The sequence below is a fragment of the Sipha flava genome, unplaced genomic scaffold (genome assembly GCF_003268045.1).
Source record: "Sipha flava isolate LNK unplaced genomic scaffold, YSA_version1 34_pilon_pilon, whole genome shotgun sequence".
In the NCBI taxonomy this organism is placed as follows: Eukaryota; Metazoa; Arthropoda; class Insecta; order Hemiptera; family Aphididae; genus Sipha; species Sipha flava.
This window is the reverse complement of record NW_020273045.1, coordinates 1,919,919-1,944,006: the sequence shown is the minus strand read 5'-3', so window position 1 is coordinate 1,944,006 and position 24,088 is coordinate 1,919,919. Positions and strand designations below refer to the sequence as shown.

The 24,088-nt window shown below is 26.8% G+C and overlaps 1 protein-coding gene across 1 annotated transcript in view; it reads right to left on the bottom strand.

The window, feature by feature from the left end:
• Nucleotides 1–24,088, bottom strand: part of LOC112687498 (serine/threonine-protein kinase 32A) — a 119,110-nt gene that overhangs the window by 86,503 nt on the left and 8,519 nt on the right. The window contains exon 2 of the mRNA XM_025560229.1: nt 5,271–5,349. Within this exon, the coding sequence (XP_025416014.1) occupies nt 5,271–5,325 (55 nt within the window). The 5' untranslated portion in view covers nt 5,326–5,349. The remainder of the gene's footprint in view (nt 1–5,270; nt 5,350–24,088) is intronic.

Below are 24,088 nucleotides of genomic sequence, written 5' to 3'. Positions count from 1 at the left end.
CGATTTTCTCCTAACGCGTTACGAGTTCGTTACGAAAACGAATACAAAGACTGAACTCTGGGATAATGCGTTACACAAATCCGGCAGTAACTGAGAAACTCACAAAACATCACTGATTAAAATAGTTGTTTTTTTTTACAGTTTCTCTCGAATACGACGATTGACATTCTCAAACGAAAACAGTACTGTAAAACTATAAACGCGATCCAACACAGATTATTATCATTACGAGTTCCGATAAAAATAAAAAAATATAATTAGAGTCTCTTCTCGAGTCGTCTACAGATTAAGCACGTTCACCTTGCCACCATCTTCAAATGATGTTATTTCAATTAAATCCGTTTCATTTGATCGTATAATTTTCTCGGTAGTTTGAATTACGTTTTTACTTTTTAAGTTTTATCGCTCAGCTGTCAGCTGCTTTTCGTTTTGCAACCAATGATATTAACGAAACTGTATCCTCGCCATGCCGCATGATTTATAGTATTCATTTCAGATAATATTTGTGTAATGTTGTATTATACTTTTACCATTATATCATTACTAAGTCATCATAACCACGCAAGCACACAGTAATTAACTGATATTATATATAAAATTCTATTAAAACCAATGGTTATATACAAGGCCGTAACTGGAAAAAAATTTTAGGGGGAGGAGTCTTATATTATTATTTAATACAATTTATAGTTAATAAACTATATTCACCGTTAAAATGTTTCTACTTTTAAAAATGTCAGGGTGGGTGGTCCGGACCCCTGGACCCCCCCTCAGCTACGGCCTTGGTTATATACATTATTTCGTACAAAATTAGAATGCATCCACTTTGCTATTAGACGGTCTATGTATATAACATACAACGTGATTATTCGTAGACAAGTATTACTTTGGTGTTCCGTTGTATCGCGAATATTGTGCAATGTATTTTTGACATAAATGCTCGTCATAGATTATTTGATTTTAACCTTCAAACTGTAAATCTAAACGGGTACAACACGATTGCGAACGTTTTACATTTTTCAAAACACGATTACAAACGAATGACGCTTATCAGAGAATTTGATTTTTTAGCCGAAAAACGAACGATTACGAACGTTTTTTTAGACTACGTTGCCAAGTCAAAAAAAATTTTTTAAACTATTGATATTAATAACACAATTAAAACAACAACTACGTTTAGACTAAAATAAAATTGTATAAAATAATACGTAGTGTTTAAAATGTTGATTAGTTAAAATAATTTTAAAATAATACAAACAAAATAATGGTTTTTAAAAATTGTTTTCTACATTTTTGGTTTTTTTTTTTAAATTTTTTCCCTGGTAGGAATTTCCAGTTTTTCTTAAATATAAAATTAGATCCTTGTATATTTTATCATCATTATAATTGTGTAATGTTAATTAAATTTTAGATTAAAAAAATAAAAATAAAAATAAAAAAAATAAAAAAATTTAATTTAATTTAAAAAAAATAATAAAAAATTAATTTAATTTATAAAAAAAAATAAAAAATTAAATTTTTTTTTTTTTTAATTTTATCTCGTATCTTTTTGACTATAGGATTATGTATATTCTTATTAATTGAATTTATTATTGTCGAAGTTTGAGCTTATGTTTCTTTTAAAACTAATATCACTACGTGTGTTGGAGGATGGGAACTATAAAACTGACCATTGTACGTCCTATGAAAGCTCTCTGGTACATTGTTAGTTCTAATTTGTTATTGACTAACACCAAATCTGACAACACCGCACGATTAAAGGCAGGTAAAAACGTTTGCAATCGTGTTACCGGAAAAGACACATTCGCAATCGTTCCATTCCGAATCATATTTTACCTGTCTAAACAGCCGCGTAAAATATTAAAAAATCGTATAGTCATTTTCGACTGGTTTTAATGAAGATAAATAAATAAACCAACGAGTATTGATTTTACATACTTTCAACATTTGGATACTTAATAAGTTACTTTTAAGATAAAGAAATTATAATAAATTATTGATGGAACAAATGAAACTTTTATTAAAATCAAATAATTATGTCTTTGTGTATGATGTGTGTATTTCCACTATTTTATTTATTATTTATTAGTTTTTACAAGTGGGTTTATATCGTAATGTATTGAATACTTTTATGTACACGGCCACGATAGGGAAAAAGTATGTAATAGCAACACGACACAATAACAAAGAATTATGGGTTGTAAATGGTTTATAAAATAAGAAATATCTGTATATATCTATCTCTATATATATATAGTAACTGTAATGGTTTAACAGTCCCATGTTTAATGGTTTTTTTCAATTCAATTTCAAACAGAATTATACCATCGAAAATTGTAATTACCGAGATACACTAACATAACATGTCTGTCATAATTAAGGGGATGTAGGGTAAATAAATTAAAGTACTAGTACATGATCTAAAAGGTTTTTTTTTCACGATGATATATAATTGAAAATCGATTTTATTTTTATTTAAATAATTATTATTTTTCGGAAAAAAAACAAAGAAATTGCAAATACAATTAGGAGTATTTACATTATATTGATATACTGTTAAGTAGGTACGTATATCATTTCCAACATGGTAGCTGCGTCCATTATGAGCTGTGCAATCGGGTTGAGCTTAATGGTTATTTAGTGATTGTAGAAGCATTGTGATTTTATTACTATTAAAAACGGTCAGTTTCCATATTTTGAACCCAATACAAAGTGTCGCACGAAAATGAACCTATTGTGATTTATCATGAGATTTACTGAAAATATTTAAATATCGTTTTTTTCTACATGATTTTCATGTACGGAGAATACAAATATTTATGTAACAATTAAATATTTATGTTTGTTAGTTTGAAAAATGTACTTTTAATATGTTATTTTTTAATAATTTAAAATTTGCCGTTTTATAGTTTTACTTCTAAAAATTTAGATGTTTAAATTTTAAATTTCATTAACCTTGTAATTTTAAATAGTTTTTTATTTTATTTTTTTTTTTTTTTTTTTTTTTTTTGATAATTCATATTATATTATATGTTATCAAATAATAATATAAATAAAAATAAAATTAAAAAAAATACCATTCCTCATATACAAAAAAAAATTACTGCACTCGATTATTTTCACTAGATCACGAGTTATGGTGACTGACTTTCCAATTAACTATCATTCTAAATATATACAATTTATAAATATTATGTGTATGCGTAGTATAACACAAAAATTCAGTATTTATTTATTTTAAATTTATTATTGAATGAAAGAGCATCGTTCAAAACCACATATTGTTAGACACAGATCAATATCGGATATTGTTTACTTTTATTAATTTAATATTTTATAAAAGTTATAATCATTTTTAAAATCACGATGAATTTTTTTATATTTACAAAATATTACTGTTGCAATAAATATAAACAACCAATTTATCCACAAGGAAAGATATATTTTCAATAACATTAAGTTAATATTTCATTATTTCTTAATTTCTTTATTATAAGCAAATAAAAATAGTAATTTTCATTAAAAAAATGCCACAGCTACTAATTTTTATAACCAGACGATTGAATATTTTTTGACTTGTAAATTATATTTAACTACATTAATATAAACTAATAATAAGAATATTAATACTGTATTTTTAATCGGGACAGTTAAAGTTGATGTGTTAAATTTTAAAAGTGTTGAAAATGCGATTATTAAAATTATAATAGAAGGATATCGATTATGCCATTGCCCTTGATTTAATTAATAACGGGAAAAATATTTGAGATATATTATAATATATTCAAGACGTTCATCATCATGGACATTTGCATTAAAAATCATCCTTACTTGATGTAGGTCAACAAAATATTAAAACACGTCGTTTAAAAATTAAACATCATTTTTGTCGATTGGATCTTACCAAATTAATTATTTTTTATCCTCCTATGTATAGTGTTGTATTGTAACTTAAACATAATATATGGCTTGTATGTATTTTGTATCGAAAAATATAATGATAACATAATAATCATTTGAAGGATAATTCATAAATCTGATATCAGAATCTTGTATATCCTCGTTGTATTTTAATTTGACCTAGATGTACCTGTACAATATAATCATAACGCTGCAGCTGTACGTTTCAAACGAACCAGGGTCTCATATTATCACAAATTCAAGTCATATGACACTTCATCGTTCTATACCATTCACGTACTATGGTGTTATTTGAACTTTACGAGTGTACCCTAGTTTCGGGTATTCGGATCATTATGTCATTAAGGTAAAATGCAAATCGTGTTTAATTCGACCATTGTACGCTTACTTAGCATCGGCCAAAGTAATAGTCGTTCGGTTTTCTAACCCGTAATTATGCCTAAGGTGTTCGCGTGTAATTTCACGTTCAAAATCCTCTAGTTTATTTACACTCATTAACGATCAGCGATGAATTCCGAGCCCGGTGGAAATGTGTGGTCGATTAACGAGCTACTCGTCCACACTTCGCAGAGACGTTTTCATTACGAGAACCGCAACTATGAAAAACCTGTAACTATGAATTCGACTGCAAGGTTTTCTCACAACATCAACAACTGATCGAATATAATATGTGAACGAAAAATTTGCAACCCGAAAATTCATCTAAATTTCGACCAAAATAATTATACGTCTTGGTTTGCAATTTTTTTTAATTTTTAAAAAAACGCTTCTACGTACAAAGAATCATAGTTATGAAAATCTCAAGAGAAATATCATTAAATATCGGATAAACTACAGAAAGTGCATAAAAATATATGATTTATATTAGAAATCTCATTAGAAATCAATACACTCGTAGAACATTATTTCTTTCAATAATTTTTGTTTTTTATAATACTCCCATAACTGCGTGTTATGGAACATTACACGGTTTATCTTTGTCGCCGCACCAACAATAGATAAAAATAGCAATATGAACATGACTCGGAATAATAACATAACATCATTGATAAACTATAAGAATATGTGGTTTGTGAAAAAAATATTACTTCGATGCCAAAATGAAAAATTGACAGTACACACAATAAATTGTAGTCATTCAATTATACTTACTTGTACGTCAATGTATATATGAACTTAATATTTTGACGAGTTTTATATTAAGAAATGTATGTATATTTTTGGAAACGTACATCGAGCAAGTTTATAGTATTATTACTCGATATACTATGAAAAATATTTTTACGTAGGCATGCGATGAGCGATTTTTTTTTTTTTTTGTTGTACAACAAATAATATAATAATCTTACCTTCACCGTCCAACGGACATGAGCGATCGTGTCTATTCGAACTACTGACACCCATTTTTAGATGTTGTTTCCAGCAAACCTACGAAAAAATAATGAATGATTAAATATTTCTCTAAATACGCGTAGAGTTCTGCATTTTTATTTTTATTTCTATTACCAGACAAATAAGAGCCATATCAAAATGGGATATATTTACAAACATTTTAAATATTTTTAATATAGACTTAGGATCAAGGTTGTTATATTGATTATGATTTACGCTCGTACGTAAAAACCAATTCGGTTTTGTAACGGAGCGCATTTATAGTAAAAAGGTCCTTTTCAGGGCCACAAATAACAACGTTATGACGAGGTAAAACGGCACGAAGGTAACCAAATACAACAGAAGAATAGTGTGGTTTTACATCGTCTACGGGAGGGATAGGAAACCGACGAATGAGAATGGAGCGTCGATGTTCGTTTAGGTATAAATTCCGGTCACTTTTCCAAGCATCGCCACTCCGTACTTCTATCCGCAACAATCAACATCTCAAAATAACAAGATAGAAAGAATAGAAGCACCCAACGGCGATCATGATAACGATGACCGCAGTGAACACCACGTCGACAACTGCACGGGTGTTTTTGCAACAATCGCGACCGTGAAAACATGGACGAATTCGATAACCACGAATCCTGCTCCAGCGGCATTTATACGCGGGGCTCCGAGATTCGTGGATCTATTCGCCGAAACTAAAAAAGGCCCTTTTCAGGGCCAATACTCGTGAAACCTTTCCGGCGCGCTTGTTTGAGTGGTCACGGTCGGTACCGCTCGCTCGTTTGCTTAAGCCAGCCGCGCGGCCCTAAATATCCCCTCATTGCATTAAATAATTTGTATAATTTTTGTTAATGTTAATTAAATTATATAATAGTAGTTATTCCCGTGTATTTATATAAGGATCCGGATGTCTGTAACCCCGATACACCGTTCAGTTTACGGTTTACATAAGCCTCACTATACTATCTTAACATATACTCCTATATGGAAACTCATAATATTCTTCTGTGCATACGAGTTTCTACATTTTAATATAAATATTGATTTTCTTGGGTTTGGTAGATTTTATATTTTTTTTTCCGGTCATATAATTTTTTTATTTATTTAGTACTATATAACGTTATTAAATGTTCGAGCTTTAGGTATCATGTAAAATAAAAAAACAACCGAATTGGAATTACAGTTTCACAAAAATAACTTAAAGGGTATATTATAGTATATACACCTTCCCTGAAAATTAAATATATTTCATAAAATATTATATTTACTTCGGAGAGTGACTTTTATTAAATTTAGACAAAAAATATAGAAAAGATGCTGAGATTCACTTAAAAATTATTTCAACGACTCAATATGAACTATTCTGAGTATAATATGAAAACTTGTAACATTAATCAATCAGAACACAGCATGAAATAAAAATGTAAGCCAATAAAAATAACCAATAGCTTCATTTATAATATTAACCGTTTAATATATATATATATATTTTTATTGTTTTTGTCATATTATATTTAGCGTATTGTATTTGAACTGATAGATATACGATTAAAATAAGCTTGAAAAACAACATTGCAGTCACTATTACAACATTATAACGAACAATGAACATTTAAAACTGCCGTTTTAACATTTAATTATTTTTTAAAAATGTTAAAACTTTTTAAAACTTACATGGTGTTGTATTTCTTTTTCAGGGGCTTTATTGGTAATATAGGTAATTTAAATGCCTTATCTTTTATCTCCAAACGTATTGTTAAAGTTTATATCCTCCTACTTATTTACTACCTTAGTATTACTATATACATAAATGTATAATTTGTGTACAATGTGAATATAGCATGATAGTTCGTTTGCCGACGAACCATTTGGAGACCATTTAGTGTATTGAATTCATAGGTGAACAGTGTTCATAGATAAAAAACTATTTAAAAATCATCTACTAGTTATAAATTTCAACGATAAATTATATTAGTTTAAAAAGTTAGGTTTGTTGAGATATCAAAGAATATGCTAATACCAGGTTGACTACCATGAGATCCCATACTGGATCTCACCTCACCGTATCCAAACTGCCAAGGTTTTCTAGGTGTTTTTTTTTATTGTTTATGGATGAGAACCAAAATAGAATCTCATGGCATGGGTGACACTATCGATATTTTAATTAGTTTATATTCAAACAAAGTGAGATCCAAATTGACCCCTCAATTTATCAAATCATTATACCACAGGTATTATATTATTAAGTGTAAAATATAAATTAACCATTTGTGTATTTTTATAATATAGGTTCATAGATTTTATGTAAAATAATATTATTGCAAACTTATATACTACTAATAATGTAGCACTATGATAGAATTTTTGAAACACTTAACAAATTGGAATATTTATAATACAATACATTATATGAATATGTGAATATTTATCATGATAACAATAATGGAGGGAATTTCAATAATGACACTATGAGGTCTTGTACATTTGTACCGATGTTCACTATTCCTACCATTCACTTTTGTCTAACTCGTTAACGTATTAAATGTAATAATTAAGTAAATTAAAAGAATATTAAAAGTTGTTTTATTAGAATAAATAAATAAAGTCATAAAAAATCAACAAAAGACGATAATTCCTTGCTAAAACTACCAAATAAAACTAGAAATACGGTAGAATCTAATGATGATTAATTTACCATGATATATGAGACCCAATTCGAGATCTCGATTACTAAAATGAACTATATTTGAGATCCCCAAATAGGTCTCACAAATTTTTTTGAGCATTTAGGTGAGATCCAGATATGTGTCTCATAGCAGGATGGACAAATTTGACAAAAATCGGATTGGCAGCCAACCTGATACTACAAAATGGTAGTGATAGTTGTCATGTCTACATGGAACACTGGTGAAATATTGCCCACATCTAGATGGCGAGTTCAAAATAGAAAATTATGATAGTATTCAATTTGTTTAAAATGTTATTACATTGTTTTCACTTAAAAGCTCCTCGGATTAAAACAAAACACACACACACACACACACACATAAATAAATTGAGAAAGAGAGAGTATATTGTTGTACGTTTGTAGAACTTTTATCTACTAAGAGTATCCTTTGAAAATGTCTATTAGATTGTTACAGTAAATTAGTTTACTACCTACAATATCATCAAGTATAATGAACATCCGAAACGTTTTACTGGAATTCTGAAAGCTGATATAATTAAAGAGGCAAGAATCCTTGAATTATTTAATACGATACCTAGATAGAGCTGCAACACAATATGTATCATCAGTAACAATATGTACCTTTCATCATCACTAGTACAATAATTTTGATGTTACAGTTTTGATCAACTTATCATGTCGTTCACAAAATATAGTGACGATAACCCTGTTAAGAACCCCTAATATTCTCGAATTTGCTATTGTTGACTAGACATTTTTAGGGACTGCCATTGAACGATCAATGGGGAAATGCTCGAGTAAGTCGAGTTTCGGTATATTTACTAAAACGGTATGTTGATTAAGTTGATAAGTACTGGTAACCCGCCAATTACTTGATGGCTGAGTACTCGATGTCATAATTAAGACTTGGCCCTTACTCGGTACCTGGCGTAACACTGCATTTTTACTCTGCCCTGACCCAGTACTCGGTATAGCATTGACATTTTTACTCGGTCAATAATGGTTTGTTATCAATTTTCTACTTAAAACATCACTAGTGTTATTTATTAGTGCGTAGTTTAATTAATTTCTAATTTTTTAAATTATAATCTGTAATCGAATATCTTTGGCTCAATAAATCAAAATACTTATTCTAATGTAGTTGCAATATATTCTCGTCATAACCCTCAAAATATTAAATTTAACCGCCTAAACGGAATCAACCCTCTTGGTGACCTATTTTAACCAATTCAACAGTCTCAACCAAGTAGGTTACAACAATTCTATGAATATGATGAATATTATGACATAACATTTAAATATTTAGAAAAACATTAATAGATAATAGATCGCTTAACTTTTTCAATTGTTAATTATAAATCATTGATTGGACGGTAGTTATGACCAATTCAAAAACAACTTTCGTATTATAATCCTATGTGTTTTCGTTTTCTTCCGATTTCTATACATCGCAAGTATTTATTTATTTATTTCCGCTGGGTATGTTAAAAATGAAATATGAGTACTGTTAAATGTTTAAAGTTTTTAATATTTTGTGTACGTAAGAAATATAATAAACAGGGTTGGGATTTTATAGCATTTGCATATATGAGATGCTTAAAAAATAGCAGAGTAAACTAAAAATGTGTTTCATGATACAGATAACTCAAATAAAAAATTTTATTTTGCTTTTTTTTGCATATTTTGCGTTTTTTAGTTTATAGTGCTTTTTTGGATTTTTTGAGACTTTTTTGCCTTTTACCTGTGTTTCAATCAAAACCGGGCATATTTTATGAAATTTTATTTTGGTAAACGTGTTTTTTGAAAATTATTCAAAATTTTATTCAAAATTTTAATTTTAATTTTAAATTAAATTATAAATGTATAAATCAAGTAAATAGACCGATTACGCTGATGCAACTCTATACAATTACAGCGATAATATATAGGTAGGTATAATATAATACAATAATTTAATTTTAGTTATTTGGTTATAATTTTTGTTATCTGCTGATCTTGTTAGTTTTTTTTGTCGATTTCTATTAAATCTACTAATAGCCGATAATCAATGAATGAGTGTAGAATTCGCTTTATACAGTCCACATTCGTCTCGTGTGCTCGTATAAAATTATTAAATAATAAATTTCCTTTTTTTTTTTTGTTGTTTTTATTGCATATTTTTAGAACTTATTTAGCGATTTTTAAGGTAATATTATAGTGTATATTTATGTAATATTAGCTGCTATAAAAACTCAATCCTAATTATAAATAATATTGATAAGCATTTCATGACATCGAACAGATTTCTAAATTTTACATAATTGATTAAAAAGAATAAGGAAGAGACGGAGAAAAAAGGAAAAGTTGTTAATAATATTTCAGTATTATCATAAAGTTTTTTAGTTAAAACATTGTATATCAGTCAAAAATTGAGATTCAATGAACAACTATACAATTATAAAATTATAAAAAAGCCGAAAACCCGTTCATAATTATTACTTGTGAATGTTTCGCGGCGTACGTTGTGTAGTTAAAAAAATAACGGGAATAATGAAAGTTTATAATATTAAAACACTATATAGTATATACACTAAGTACTCGTACATAATGATCGTGAAATGTATCAAAAGAAATAAAACTGATCAATCAAACCATACAAAATATGAATCTACATTATTTATGTTTTTTATATTGATTTTTTCAAACATCTTTTCAAATGAGAGACTGCAAAGCAATATTTATTTACATATTATTATAGTTATTATTTAAGTTGTTACAGTTAGATAATTTGTATACCATAATAATACGAAAAAGGTTGTTTTAACAAAAAAAAAAAAAGTATAAAAAAAATATTTTTTTGATAGATCGTATATATAAACCAAATAATACAAGTTTGAATATATGAATAAATAAATTGGCTTAATAAGGTATAATTTTCAGAATGAAATAATATAACTACGGGGTCAAAATAACAAATACTATACAATACAATACAATACAATTCTTTTTCAAATATTGATGAATAATACAAATAAAATGAATAAAAAAAAAAAAACACATCAATAAGTCCTTTAAGTCTGTAAAGTGAGAAAAGAAAAATACTAATACATTTAAGATTTTATCAACCAGATGTTTGAGGTTTTCATATTTACTCTAGCAGTGTATTTATTTGTTTTTATTTTTTTGTATTTGTATTTAATACACAAAATATGAGATATAATGTGAATATGTGTAAATTAAAAAGTCTTCTCTTGTGGTCATATGATTCGACTACTACGGGAACATATGTGTTACCTTAATTCAAATTGTATGTTTATGTCTTTACGTACGACTTGATCGGTGCATACAATAAAATGGAGCTCAAAGTGGGGCTTGAACTACCAACCTTTCGGTTAGCAGTTAAAAAAAAAATCATACTTAGCAGTTAACACAATTAATGATGAACTCAGAATAGTTTCAGGTATAAGATAACAACATAGTGACCCCCAGTGACTGATTTATGTCACCTTTCAAAAATTGCTTTAGACATAACGATGTATAGGATCTATGTTTAAACATTTGCATATAAATCAAATAAACAAAATGTTGATACTTTCAATGTGTTAAACAATATGAAAGTGAAAATTGTGAAAAGATAATAAAGTAAATCGGTGTCAACATTTTCCCAGTTACTAACATCCAACTGAAACTTACTATTAAGAAACCAAAAAACGATGGTACAGAAATCCAACATTTAAAAATAAATTACACCCACCCAGGTTTTATAAAATCATATTTGCCTTATGATCATTAATTATGAAAACACGATAAAATATTCATTCCGCAAATTTATCAATGTGAAATCAGTAACAAAAATAAATTTATAATTTAAAATATTTTGCCCACCTTTTAGACTAATATTAGATCATTGAATATTAAATATAAAGAACAAATAAACAAAACATATTTTACAAACTTTAGTGAAAAATTAAACAAAAACTGGAGAAAATAAATACCAAGTTTTCATATAACGAAATAGTTAAAGCAAACGAAAGTATAATTTAAAAAATTGTGTTAGAAAAAATATCACAACCACTAATAAACAATTTTTCGGCAGACATAATCTATTTATCTTGGTTGACAATCCTAACTATAATAATTGGTTTCAAAACTTAGAAATGCATCCCATATTTATTATAGTTAATATTTTGAGATTATCACCACTGTTTTACAAAGGCAAACAAATTTAGGCGTATAAATATAATAAAGATATAGTAAACTAAACAAATTATAACAATTTTATTAACAAATACATTAATAATTCAAAATTACTTGATAATTATACAATACTTAAGAATTTATTTTAGCTCATATATACAACACACCAACTACTCCCACCAATTCTACCGGAATAATATATTTTACACGTATACAAAACATTTAAAAAATTACACTAAACAATTCCACTAAGATCCAAATGTTGCAAGAATAACAAATCAATAGCGGCACTCTTCGTCAAACACATTATTTCGATAAAAATGGAATATTAACAAAATACACACAATAAAATAATAAGTATAATAGATATTTTTAAGGAACTCAAACATACAACTGGTTCAAGAAATATTTTTACGTGTAATCTAATGCTAATATAATTAATTTTTTTAACTATCTAAATTTAATGTTGAAAATAAAAATAAAAATACTGCAATATACCCTTCCGATAAATAATTATGACAAAATGGTAATTTATCTTCATTATATTATTTAATAAAAAAAAAAGTTTATTTTTAAAAATATGTCATTCCAAATTTTTTTTTGCATGTTAACCAATAAAAATAAGTTTTTCTAATTATATTTTTAAACATTAATTATAACGTAGAATTTATAGGGAAAAAAAGAGAATATATGTATAGATTATGTATAAATTTAATGTGTCAGGCGATATAGGAGTATACGGGAAATCTCCACTTGGAAAAATAGAAACTTTTACCAGATCGATCCGCAAAGACGCCGACGACGGTACAACTTGGTATCCTCATGGTACAGGCCGCGGACCCAGGGAATGATATTGATCACTTGCAAATGAATTTCCGTGATACAGTTTTGAGATCAGAGAACGGACAATCGCGTTCCGATGAATGTATAACTCATCGACACTCAATACCCGAATGTCGGAACAACGAACACGTAAATTATGGTTTATCCGACAACGGTAACAGGTTTTTCAGACATCTTCGTGGAACAATTGACAAGTGAGTAATAATAAAATAAGAAAAAAATCCGATACTCAGAGAAAATATATCAAGAATATAAAAAATTCACACACACACACACACACACAAAAAACTCAGACAGAAACCATTACATTTTAAAGTTAAAACCGTCAACAATTTTCGCCGACAAAAACACACTAGACGACATATTATAATATACCAAATCAAATATGAGGACTTTTTTTTTTTAATAACGAGGATTGCAGTATTAAGTACTACCAATAACAATAAAATTCAGGTCACAGGAAACATAAGACATATCAAAAATAACTGTATATCCATGTCGCTGTAGAAAATAATTAATATAACGTTTTATATTATAAGAAAACAATTGTAAAATAATCAATATGTTAACTAGCATATAAGCAATAACTATATTTACATAGGTACATCGAGTCAAAACATTAAACGATTATCGATAGTAATAAAAATAATAGACATTAAGTGGTTAAAATTTAACTGTTTAATCTTTCATGGATTGATATAATATACGTCTGAAGAGGGAATTAGTATTTATATCAAATATTTTTTTCAACAACATTCAACTAACAACAGTAGAATATGATATGTTATTATTAATTAATTTTTTTTTTTTTTTTTTGTTAACAGCTATTAATATTTTCATGATTATCTAATTATCGAATAAATATTTGAAAAACAAGTTATTTAAAAACATTATTCGTTGTTAAGGTGTTATATACAATTACAATAAAAACTTTAATTTTTATTCAGTAGAAGTCATTAATTTCAACTCAATACTGTTAGTAAATTGAATAGCCATAAAATTATGCTGAATAGTATTATAAAGAGTTTGATAACTTTATGAAAACATTAAAATCATAATTTATATTGTAATTGAAAATTCTTTGAACAAAAATATTACGTACTCGAACCATAGCTTTAAGGAAAATTATAACTCGTTTACACGTTAAGATGAAGTATCATTAAGGATTCTTGCAAAGTAACTCAAAGATTTTAATTTATATCCAGTATAGCTCTTTATGTCTAAACCCATTGCAATGTACATTAAAGATCATAAATTGTGATAGCAGCTATTTCAAAACGGTACCTTCATATATTTTAAAGTAAAGCTACAATATGTCACAAAAACTATTGTTTCCACTACTAATTCAAACAAACGATGACCTCTATGAAAATGAAACAGTTGTTTGAGAAAAATGAAAATAGTATTACAAAAATGGTTTAATTTCTATTATACAAATTATTAACATTTAATAGTCTTTCCTTAACCATTGTTATCTTCATTTGAAATAAAGTTTTATAAAGACCAGTTGGTTAAAAAAATACAACAATACCTACTTATACCCCAACTACTGAAATATAATTGTGCATAACTGTATATAAAAAAAAAAAAAAAAACATTGTATAATTTAAAACAAATTAAAATTCCTCGAGTAAATTAAAAGGAAGATCTCGATGTTAATTTTGATTCAAAACTTCATTTCAAACTTCATACGAACAATATTATCGAAAAATCATCAGCTAATTTAGGTTTAATTAAACATATTTAGTATGTTCTAGACTGGAATATGCGAATCTGATATTGCACAAACAAATTCTATAATTTAAAATCAAGACATCTTTCAAATTCAAATATTTTTTTAAGATTTTTAAGCTTCCCAAAAAAAAAAAATGTATGAACTCCTTATTCTGATTACAATATTTTAAATGAACTATTTAACCATATAAAACACTTAAACTATTGAATTTAAAATTTCTTTATACATTTTTAAATAATATTATAAATTATCCATAATTGATTGAACGCAATACCTTCAAAATAAACTCTCTAAACTCTAGAAATTAAAAGTTTTTCTATCTGCTAAATATATCAATAAAAAATATGTTATTCTCCTCATCCAATATTTTAATGTAAGAAATTCTGTAAAGAATGTAAATTTATTTCACCGTACTCATGACTTTTCTTTGTGCATTCATTAAAATTTTTTTTTTATTATATGTGATACATACATTTACATACATGTAACTTTATATTTAAATTTAATTTCGCAACTATCTTGTATATTTAAAACTTAATTGGAAATTATTTCATAATAAACGATTGATTATTATTATTAAAATAGTTTTATGCGATTACTGTCGATGACATTTTATGCATAAGTTTATGCATGATAATATGGGAATTTTTCATTCATTATACATTATTATAAAAAATAATCATACTTACACAAAACCATAGATACAATTAACTAGAACATTTTATAAATAATAACAAATATTCAACCAAAAAGTTGTGTTACAAAAATAGGAGCTATAACAAATAATTACTATATCATCTGATGTAGTCGATGTTTACGATTTTCCCAACTTCAATTTTTTATGATTATATATTATGCGTTTAGTTGTGTATAATTATTTTTTGTACGTAGATAATAAATGATTTAAACGTATATTGTATAATTTATTTATCATTATTAATTCAACCAAGTGAAATCGCTACTACAATTAGTTGAAAATATAAATATGCAATCATTTTTTTTTTTTTTTTTTTAATTCGGATGCAAAGATAATTTCCGGTTACATATTGATTTAAAATTTCTCAAAATTAAAACTGTAAACGTTAAGTTGTAGAAATAGAGAGTGTATAACAATAAGAATAAAGTAAGTGGTTGATTTTTTTTTGAGAAAATATTGTCAAATTATGATTTCTGGATGTTATTAGGAACGAATGATCATTAAAAACGAACGTAGAACTTACATTTTCCGAGTTTTCATAGGTACATAAATAATTGGCAACTATCCATAATAGTTTTAAAAGTGATTCGTTAAAAATTGCAATTAAAAATAATGTTTTCCTAGCTCGTGGGTATTGAACGTTATTAAACACAGTAAAATTAACTTAACGGATTAATTATAAAAATTAATATGCAACTTTTATTAAAATATATCAAAAATATAAAAATAAATAAGACGCTGTTCAGAAACATTTATTATTTTTGTGAATCGCCCGTTGAGTGATCCGCAAACATAGACTCCGGAATCAACGCAATCACATGTTATAAAACCTTCATGTCTAATATTCTGTTCTGTGAAACGTGTTATTTTATATTAATTTGAATGCATTCATCCTTTAATTAATATCTTGTCTTATTATACAGGCTATTGTTGCCATTCATTAACGATTCGTTCGTGTAGAGATTTTTAGCTATTCTAGTATAAATTGGATAATAACATATGGCACATATTGATTTTTTTTTAATCAGCTAAAGAACCAGGACTAAATGTTTCCAACAGGCATCATGAATTGTAAATGTATTTGTCAGTGTGTATGTGTGTGTTGGAATATGCATATTTATGAGTAATCCTTTCCCTTTGTCAAAATTTAAATAATTATTAGTACTGAATACTGTTCTAATAAAATGTATCATACTAATTTTTAATAATGAATTTCAAGTCCAATTGCACTTTTATACAAAGTAAATGATTGATAATTTTATTTTTATATTTTTTTGGAAAATTTAGTAAAAGTCCTTGCTAATTTTTTCTGTCCTTTTAAATCAATAACTTGATTGTTATTGGATTTCTTTTCAAGTCGGTTTTACTTTAAATCCCCATATAGGTAGACACGTAATGATGTGACAAAAGTACTTTTTATAAACCTAAAGACGTAATAATTAAACTATAGTAAAATGTATTTAAAATTTACCCAATATTGTATACATTTTAATTATTTAGAAATGTATTTAAATATATAATTTTATTTTCAAAAACCACAATTTATACATTTAAAAGTACAAAACCATAAAATATTTAACCTAATAACATTTCACAAGGGGTATCTTTATGAAAGAGGTTGGATGGTTACTTAAATATATGATTATATCCTTATTCATAAATGCTTACCGCGCCACTGGATTACTGAATGTGCATATAAACAGTGTAAAATCGACTGTATATTGTTTTTAAATGTATTTTCTGCACCGATTCTTTATTTAGAATAGTTTTCCAAAACCAATGGTGTATTGATTTCAAATTTGTAAGAACGATTCATCTTTATCTCGCCTCTTCTTTTGTTTTTAATTTTATACAAAATAATTCACTTCCGTTCCGTGATAATTTATTTTGTTTATTAATTGCTTTTTTTTTTTTTTTTTTCAAAAATGACTAAAGAAATATATAATACGAGTATACGAACGTCAATAACGTTACAATGTCTGCAGCCGGTCAGAATTGAATTACAAAGCCAACAACACGGAAGGATATCCCATGGTAATGATCCATATATATTTAAATATCTTTCCAAATATCCACAGAGGATTGGTACGAATCTTTATTTGATTGACACTCTTCCTCACTGACACAAGTCTCTAAGTTGCGTATCACATAAATATCATTGTAAGATATTTCAAATAAAAATCACATTCAATTTAATAGAAAAATAAAAATAAAAATAAAAACTATTATGGCAGTCAATTTACTGAATAATTAACGGTGTAAATTGAATTAAACCTTACCAACATCGTTAAAAGCGAAAATAATTATTTTCTGTCTCCATTGAATACAAAAATCGATCGGTTATAATATTCGATACCAACGAGTGTTACACGAATTATTGTTTGTGTAACATCAAATCTGCATTTTTATTAATTTAAATAGTTATTTATAAAATTATATTTTTAGCCGTAGAACGATACATCGACTGCTAATTGGTTTTAATAGTATACATTATGTAATAATAGAGTAATTAACTCGCTATCGCTATCGCATTTCGTCCGCGAGTATTCCGACGGTTTTATTTTCACGAGAGGTAATTTACTGTATTTACAATATTTCGTAATAACTCTCGTACTAATTGCGACGGTTTGGTTGACGATCAATGATTTGAAAACGACTGAAACCGTCGGAAATATACGTGTATCGAATACGTGTACCATATCCGATTAATAACAAAAGCGGGATAAAATCACCAGACTGTTTTCGAAACTAAAACGTTTTTTTTTTCTTTGAAATAAAAATATTGTCACGATGCAAGTCCTAGTTTTAAGAGCCCGCAGTAGCTCATCCCGATGACGTTAGATGATAGTGAATGTAAATTGAAATAAAGCTGTTTACTCCGGTAAATTAAGTCTTTCGTCCTATGCGTGTGCACCTATTATAATATTCAACCCTCAGCGTTTGCATATTTTACGCGCTCGTGGAAGTGAAAACTTCAACGAAAACTGAATATTTCCTTTCGAATGCATGAATAATGTTATTGCTCTCAGCATATAAGGGTGGCCCATGTCGGATAAGACTCCTTGCTCTGAAAATCCAACTGTATTTCAGATCCATACGAGTTATTATTGGAGTTGCTCGTTAAACTTTCGGCATCAAAATAAAGAATGTTTATGCATTTCTAATGGTAAAAAAAGAAACACTCGTCATACGACGATATTCAATCGATCATTCTCCCCCTAAATTATTCAATTTTAAAATAAAAGAAAATCGGTTGAAAATCTCATTAGCTAACTTAAATTTAACAATGTATAGAAATGGGTGATTTAAAACATATATTTAAAATTAAACACTTGAAAATTACTCGATATTTTTCACGTTATTATAAATATTTTTTAATTATCATCTTATAATTGTCAAATACACCTGTTGACACATAGGTTCATGATTTTTGTAGTAAATTAGTTGATTACATCAACATATCGTATATAAATTTGTGGTCAAAAAAGTTAAAGTGATAGATATATAAGATATTACATTCTTAAAAACGACACAGAAAAAAAAATTGAAGTTGAAAATTTAATTGATAACGCTCTTAGTGTTCGGATTTAAAACAAAAGGCCTATTATGTTCGACAAAATATAACAATTTATGTTTATTAAATACTTTAAATTACTTTGTACTCAGGCACATCTTTTGATTAAATCATATATAAGTAAAATCCGAAACTATAAGCCTAGGTTTTAATGGGTTTCTTGTTAAGTGTTTGGATATCGATCGGTGTAGCTATGTAAACAGAGCTTTCTATAAATAATGTGAATTTCTCCTCTCTCCTCTGCAGACGGCGATATTGAAAGTCAACAAATTAAATCTAATATGAAAACTATTATTATTATTATTGAGATAAAAATTAAACGTACGTTTGTCGTGTTTAAAATGGATGAAGAATATTTTTTCAGTATTCCACCTTCTATATTTTCTTATATTTCTGATTTGACAGGTTAATCGTAGACATTTTGGACGAATCTAACTTGAATGTGTTGGCAATGATACTGTTTAAATCCCGCTCCAATTTCGTACATAATGATTTGATCGTACTATCTCAACGCCTAACCTTAATAATTGAAATAATCTAATAAATAAAATAATATATTTTTGTACAATTCAGAGCTGTTTTTCGATTGCTGTGTGGCTAGCAAAATAAATATCGAACTAATACGATAATAATAAAATAATAACAACTGTTTTTATTGCTTAAATTCACAGTCATCTACCGAACGCGTCCGTTCTTTTCCAACTAAAACGTTGGGTATCAAATAATTGTGTAATGTCAATAAAACGAAATCATAAAACTTAATTTATAACGTAAAATAGTTACAAAACAAATACAATGGTCATAATATACTATTGTAATATGCAATTTTACGACTTTGTTAGATTTTAAAGTTTTAATTTTTACTTTAATCATCATTAAACAAGACAGTTAAACCACATTATCTTTTGTTTTCCATAATTGGTATAACCAAAAATAGTCGAGAAGTATAGTATTTGTTTAAAAAAAAACATATCGAATTTCAAAATAAAAATACATAAGTTTTAATTACATATTCATAAACATATTCATGCATCAAAAATTATTCAAAATATAAAATTTAAATAACAATATTAAACCACTTCATGAACATGATTTAGAGCAGTAACTCTCAAAGTTTTTTTTCTTTCATACCCATAAGCTCAATATTTTGCTAGATTGTACCTCTCGTAATAACTTTTAAATTGTTGGCACATAACTACTCTAAACATATTTAAATAAAAATATAATAATAATATAATATATAATGCAAAAATGTATGTATTTTTATATTTATTAATAAGACCCACAAAAAAATACATTGATTATTATATTTATTTAATGAACAAAAAAATTATAATAAAAATATAGTGAGATCCTTGGCCTTATTTCGAATAATATAATTTTTTTATAATATATTCAAATGATGTAATATAATCTCTTAAATTTGGAACTACGTTATATTTATTACCAGTGGCGTGGTGATGTGGGTAATCGAGAGGCAGCCGCCTTTCAATTTTTTAGGAGGGGTGAGTGAGTATCGACAAAATATACTTGCCTCTGAAAATTTTTGAGTTCACCACGTCACTTTTTATTATTTGTACACATATAGTATTCTATAATCAATATTCTATACTCCATTTCTATAAGTTAATGGTTAAGTTTTCATTTTTAATGAAACATATTGTACATTTCCGAAACAAATCGCTTTAAATAAAATAAACTCAACATTTTCTGCTATTACCCAATTTTTTTTCACATGCCCCAGGTTGGAAATCGGTTATCAAAAGGGACACGAATTATATTGTTTGAAAACTGATAAGAATCTTAATTTATTTCACCTCACAATCACATTATTAAGCCGGTTAAGATATTAAACCTACGCCGATCGACATGCTCTTTGGTTGTGTTGTGTTTCTTTGTTTCATGGTTGCCCTGAGCCTAAAATTATATACACTAGGTTTATCTTTAGCTCTAGACACATATCTTGGTTAACTTTATCAAACAGGGGTATCCCTAGGGGGGTTCGGATGTTCAAACCCTTCCTTCCGAAATTTTAACGAATTTAGAAAAAAGTATTGCTTAATATTTCTATATAATTTATGTTTAATATTATAAACATTTTCCAGGATTATTTATACAATCCATTATCGATTATTTAGTACTATAAAATTAATTATTACCAAAATTATTATCATATGAAATAAATATCTATAAATAAATCGTTTTTTTTCTCTATATGTACTGTTTTGTTGTTTAGGTTTTTGCTATGATGTTTTTCGGAAGTATATACGACTGGGTAAGATAACGAACAAAGTATATAAAAAAACAAAACATAAATTATCTATGTTTATCAGGACAGTTAAATTACGTTTTTTTTTTTTTTTTGATTTTCATTATAATTATGCCAATAAAAAAAATTAATAAATAAATAAAATAGTTACGAAATCATCACACATCTATATTATCAGTATTTATCAATATACAAGTACAATAATCTTATTATACTCTACTGCAGTAAAATTTTCAACCCAAAATCTTGGATAATTCTGTGAAATTTACGAAAAGTTAATTTCGCAGCATTTTCTGTTTTTACTTACTTTACCGTCATGCGTATGCGTAAGCACCGAAACTACACACGTACATAATGTAAGTAATTAGTAGTTGATTCAACTCAACCAGACCCAGGAAGTTTAACAATTTCATACATTTAATCATAACGTTTCAAAACCATTTCATGAAAAGCTAATTGATCTACCCTCTTATTCTAGTTAGTTTTTTCTCATGACCGGATAATAATAATGGTTTCGATTGGAGGCTGACTTTCAAAGTAGACGTACCCACATCGAAAATATAATATTTCAATAACATTTTATTAGTTAATACCTTATGAACACACGTAATAGGAAATGTAACTTTACTGTAGATAAGTACGGCATGAAAAACGAAATCTTACATTTTACAATCTGAGTCGTATAATAACAATCAACGATTTACCGACAGAGGAGTAAACAGAGTCATCGATGTCATCGTCGATGATTCACATGGTCAGTCGATAAATGAACTAAATATTTAGTGCAACTATCTGGATAAATTATATTGTTCACCAACTTTCAACTGTAAAACGTCAATTTTATAACAATGATGATGAGTTGGTAAAATGTTTTTTTTTTTTTGCGTTTATCGCGCTATAAGAAATTTGGAATTCAAATATTTCAATTTGAAAAAGTCGCGCTGCGTAAACAATGATTGCGCAATGCTTGTAGCTGCGCGCGTTCATCACATTATTAGTGTTTAGCAAAATTGCGATGCTTTAATATTCATGGACCAAACCAAATATAGAAAGTCTTCAATGGATTGTACTTTGCCGAGTCTGTTAAAATCATTAAGCCGACAAAAAGTAACGAAGTTATCGGTCGGTTTTAACCGGGATTCTGTCCTACACCACAACCGTATAACTATGAATCAACTCAAACTTTTAACTTTAATTGAAAACCATTAATGTAAGTGAAACGTAAAATAAAGAAAGAATCACCTCCAGATATAGTGAATAAGAACTATGAAAAATCAAAATAACAATATTATAACATACCAATTTGTTCACTTATTTTTGTTGCACTTTTTCAGGAAAAAAAAAACAAAGACAAACATTATAATATATGTTATATATTATTGTTATATTGATATATTGTTATATTGTTATATTAATATATTATATTGTTATAATATACTATAAGTATATAGAGTTTAATCTTGAAACTACGAGTATAATTGGATTCAAATAAAAGAAAAACCTTTAAAGTAACAGTTTATAAAAATGTTATTTTTTATAAGATCAACAAATACAATAGTAATTATGAGAATGAAACATTTAAGTATGACTGTACTGCACAAAGTTATACTATATTTCTCTTTGGTTATGATTATTAGTAAAGTTAAATCCATACTTGCAACAACGCAATCAAAATAGCAATCGTTTTGTTTTAATCTGATTAAGAAGTTTTCTACTTAACCCGTACTCTACAATATAAAATACTATGATACCAAAATATTATATACTTTTACTATTAAAATTTGATTAAGAAAATTATAAATTAATCATTTTTAAACATTTATTAAGAAATTAAATATAATACAGTTTTACTAACAAAGTGTAAATATTTATTAAAAACAGAAAATATCATTTTAAAGTGATAGTAGGTTATAAACTATGGTCAAATGTTTAAAATATAATACTTTTTTTTTTTTTTTTTGAAAATGCTAATTTATCTTTATTTAAACATGGCTATTTTATTTCTCTTATTACACATTTTTTGTCTATGAAATATGAATGAGCATAAAATGTATTTGAATAAAATTTCTATTTTTTCAAAACCATGTAACATTTTTATTCATGACACTATTGACATTTTTACTATTGCAACAACAATAAATACTTTCGAAAAATTTAATTGATGTTTTTATTTTGTTTTTATAATCGTATATGATTCAAATTAATTAAATAACTTAACATTATAATCCTTATTTGGTATGGTTTCTGCGGTAATTTTTCAGATATTTGTGTGAAATAAAATTAATTTAATTTTAGAGGCATAAAATATGTTAATTTTTGCATTCAACAAAATCAGTCAGTAAAATATTATGATTGATAGTTGATGTTAGTTTCACTGTGAAACTTATAATTAATCGATAAACAAATCAAATTATTATTTTTTATTAATTCATTATTAAATAAATGTAGATATATAGTAAATTATTTCACCCACCTCGAACAACATTTGAATCAAAACCTCAATCATGTATTTTATCAATTATAATATATTTTTTATAAATGAATGATAAAATAACCAAATTACAGCTGGATCTTGAATGAAAAATAAAATATATTTTAAATACAACATGTTAAGAAAATGATATCCATCGTTCAATCATTGATACACCCAACAAAACTACCATTACCCCATGGCAGGATTTTCTGATACATATATAAATATATATAAAAAGGTTTTCGATTTATCTTATTAGCATATTATATCAGCCATACACATAACGTTGTTATTATTATTTTTTGTTAATCTGGTTTGTGGTGTT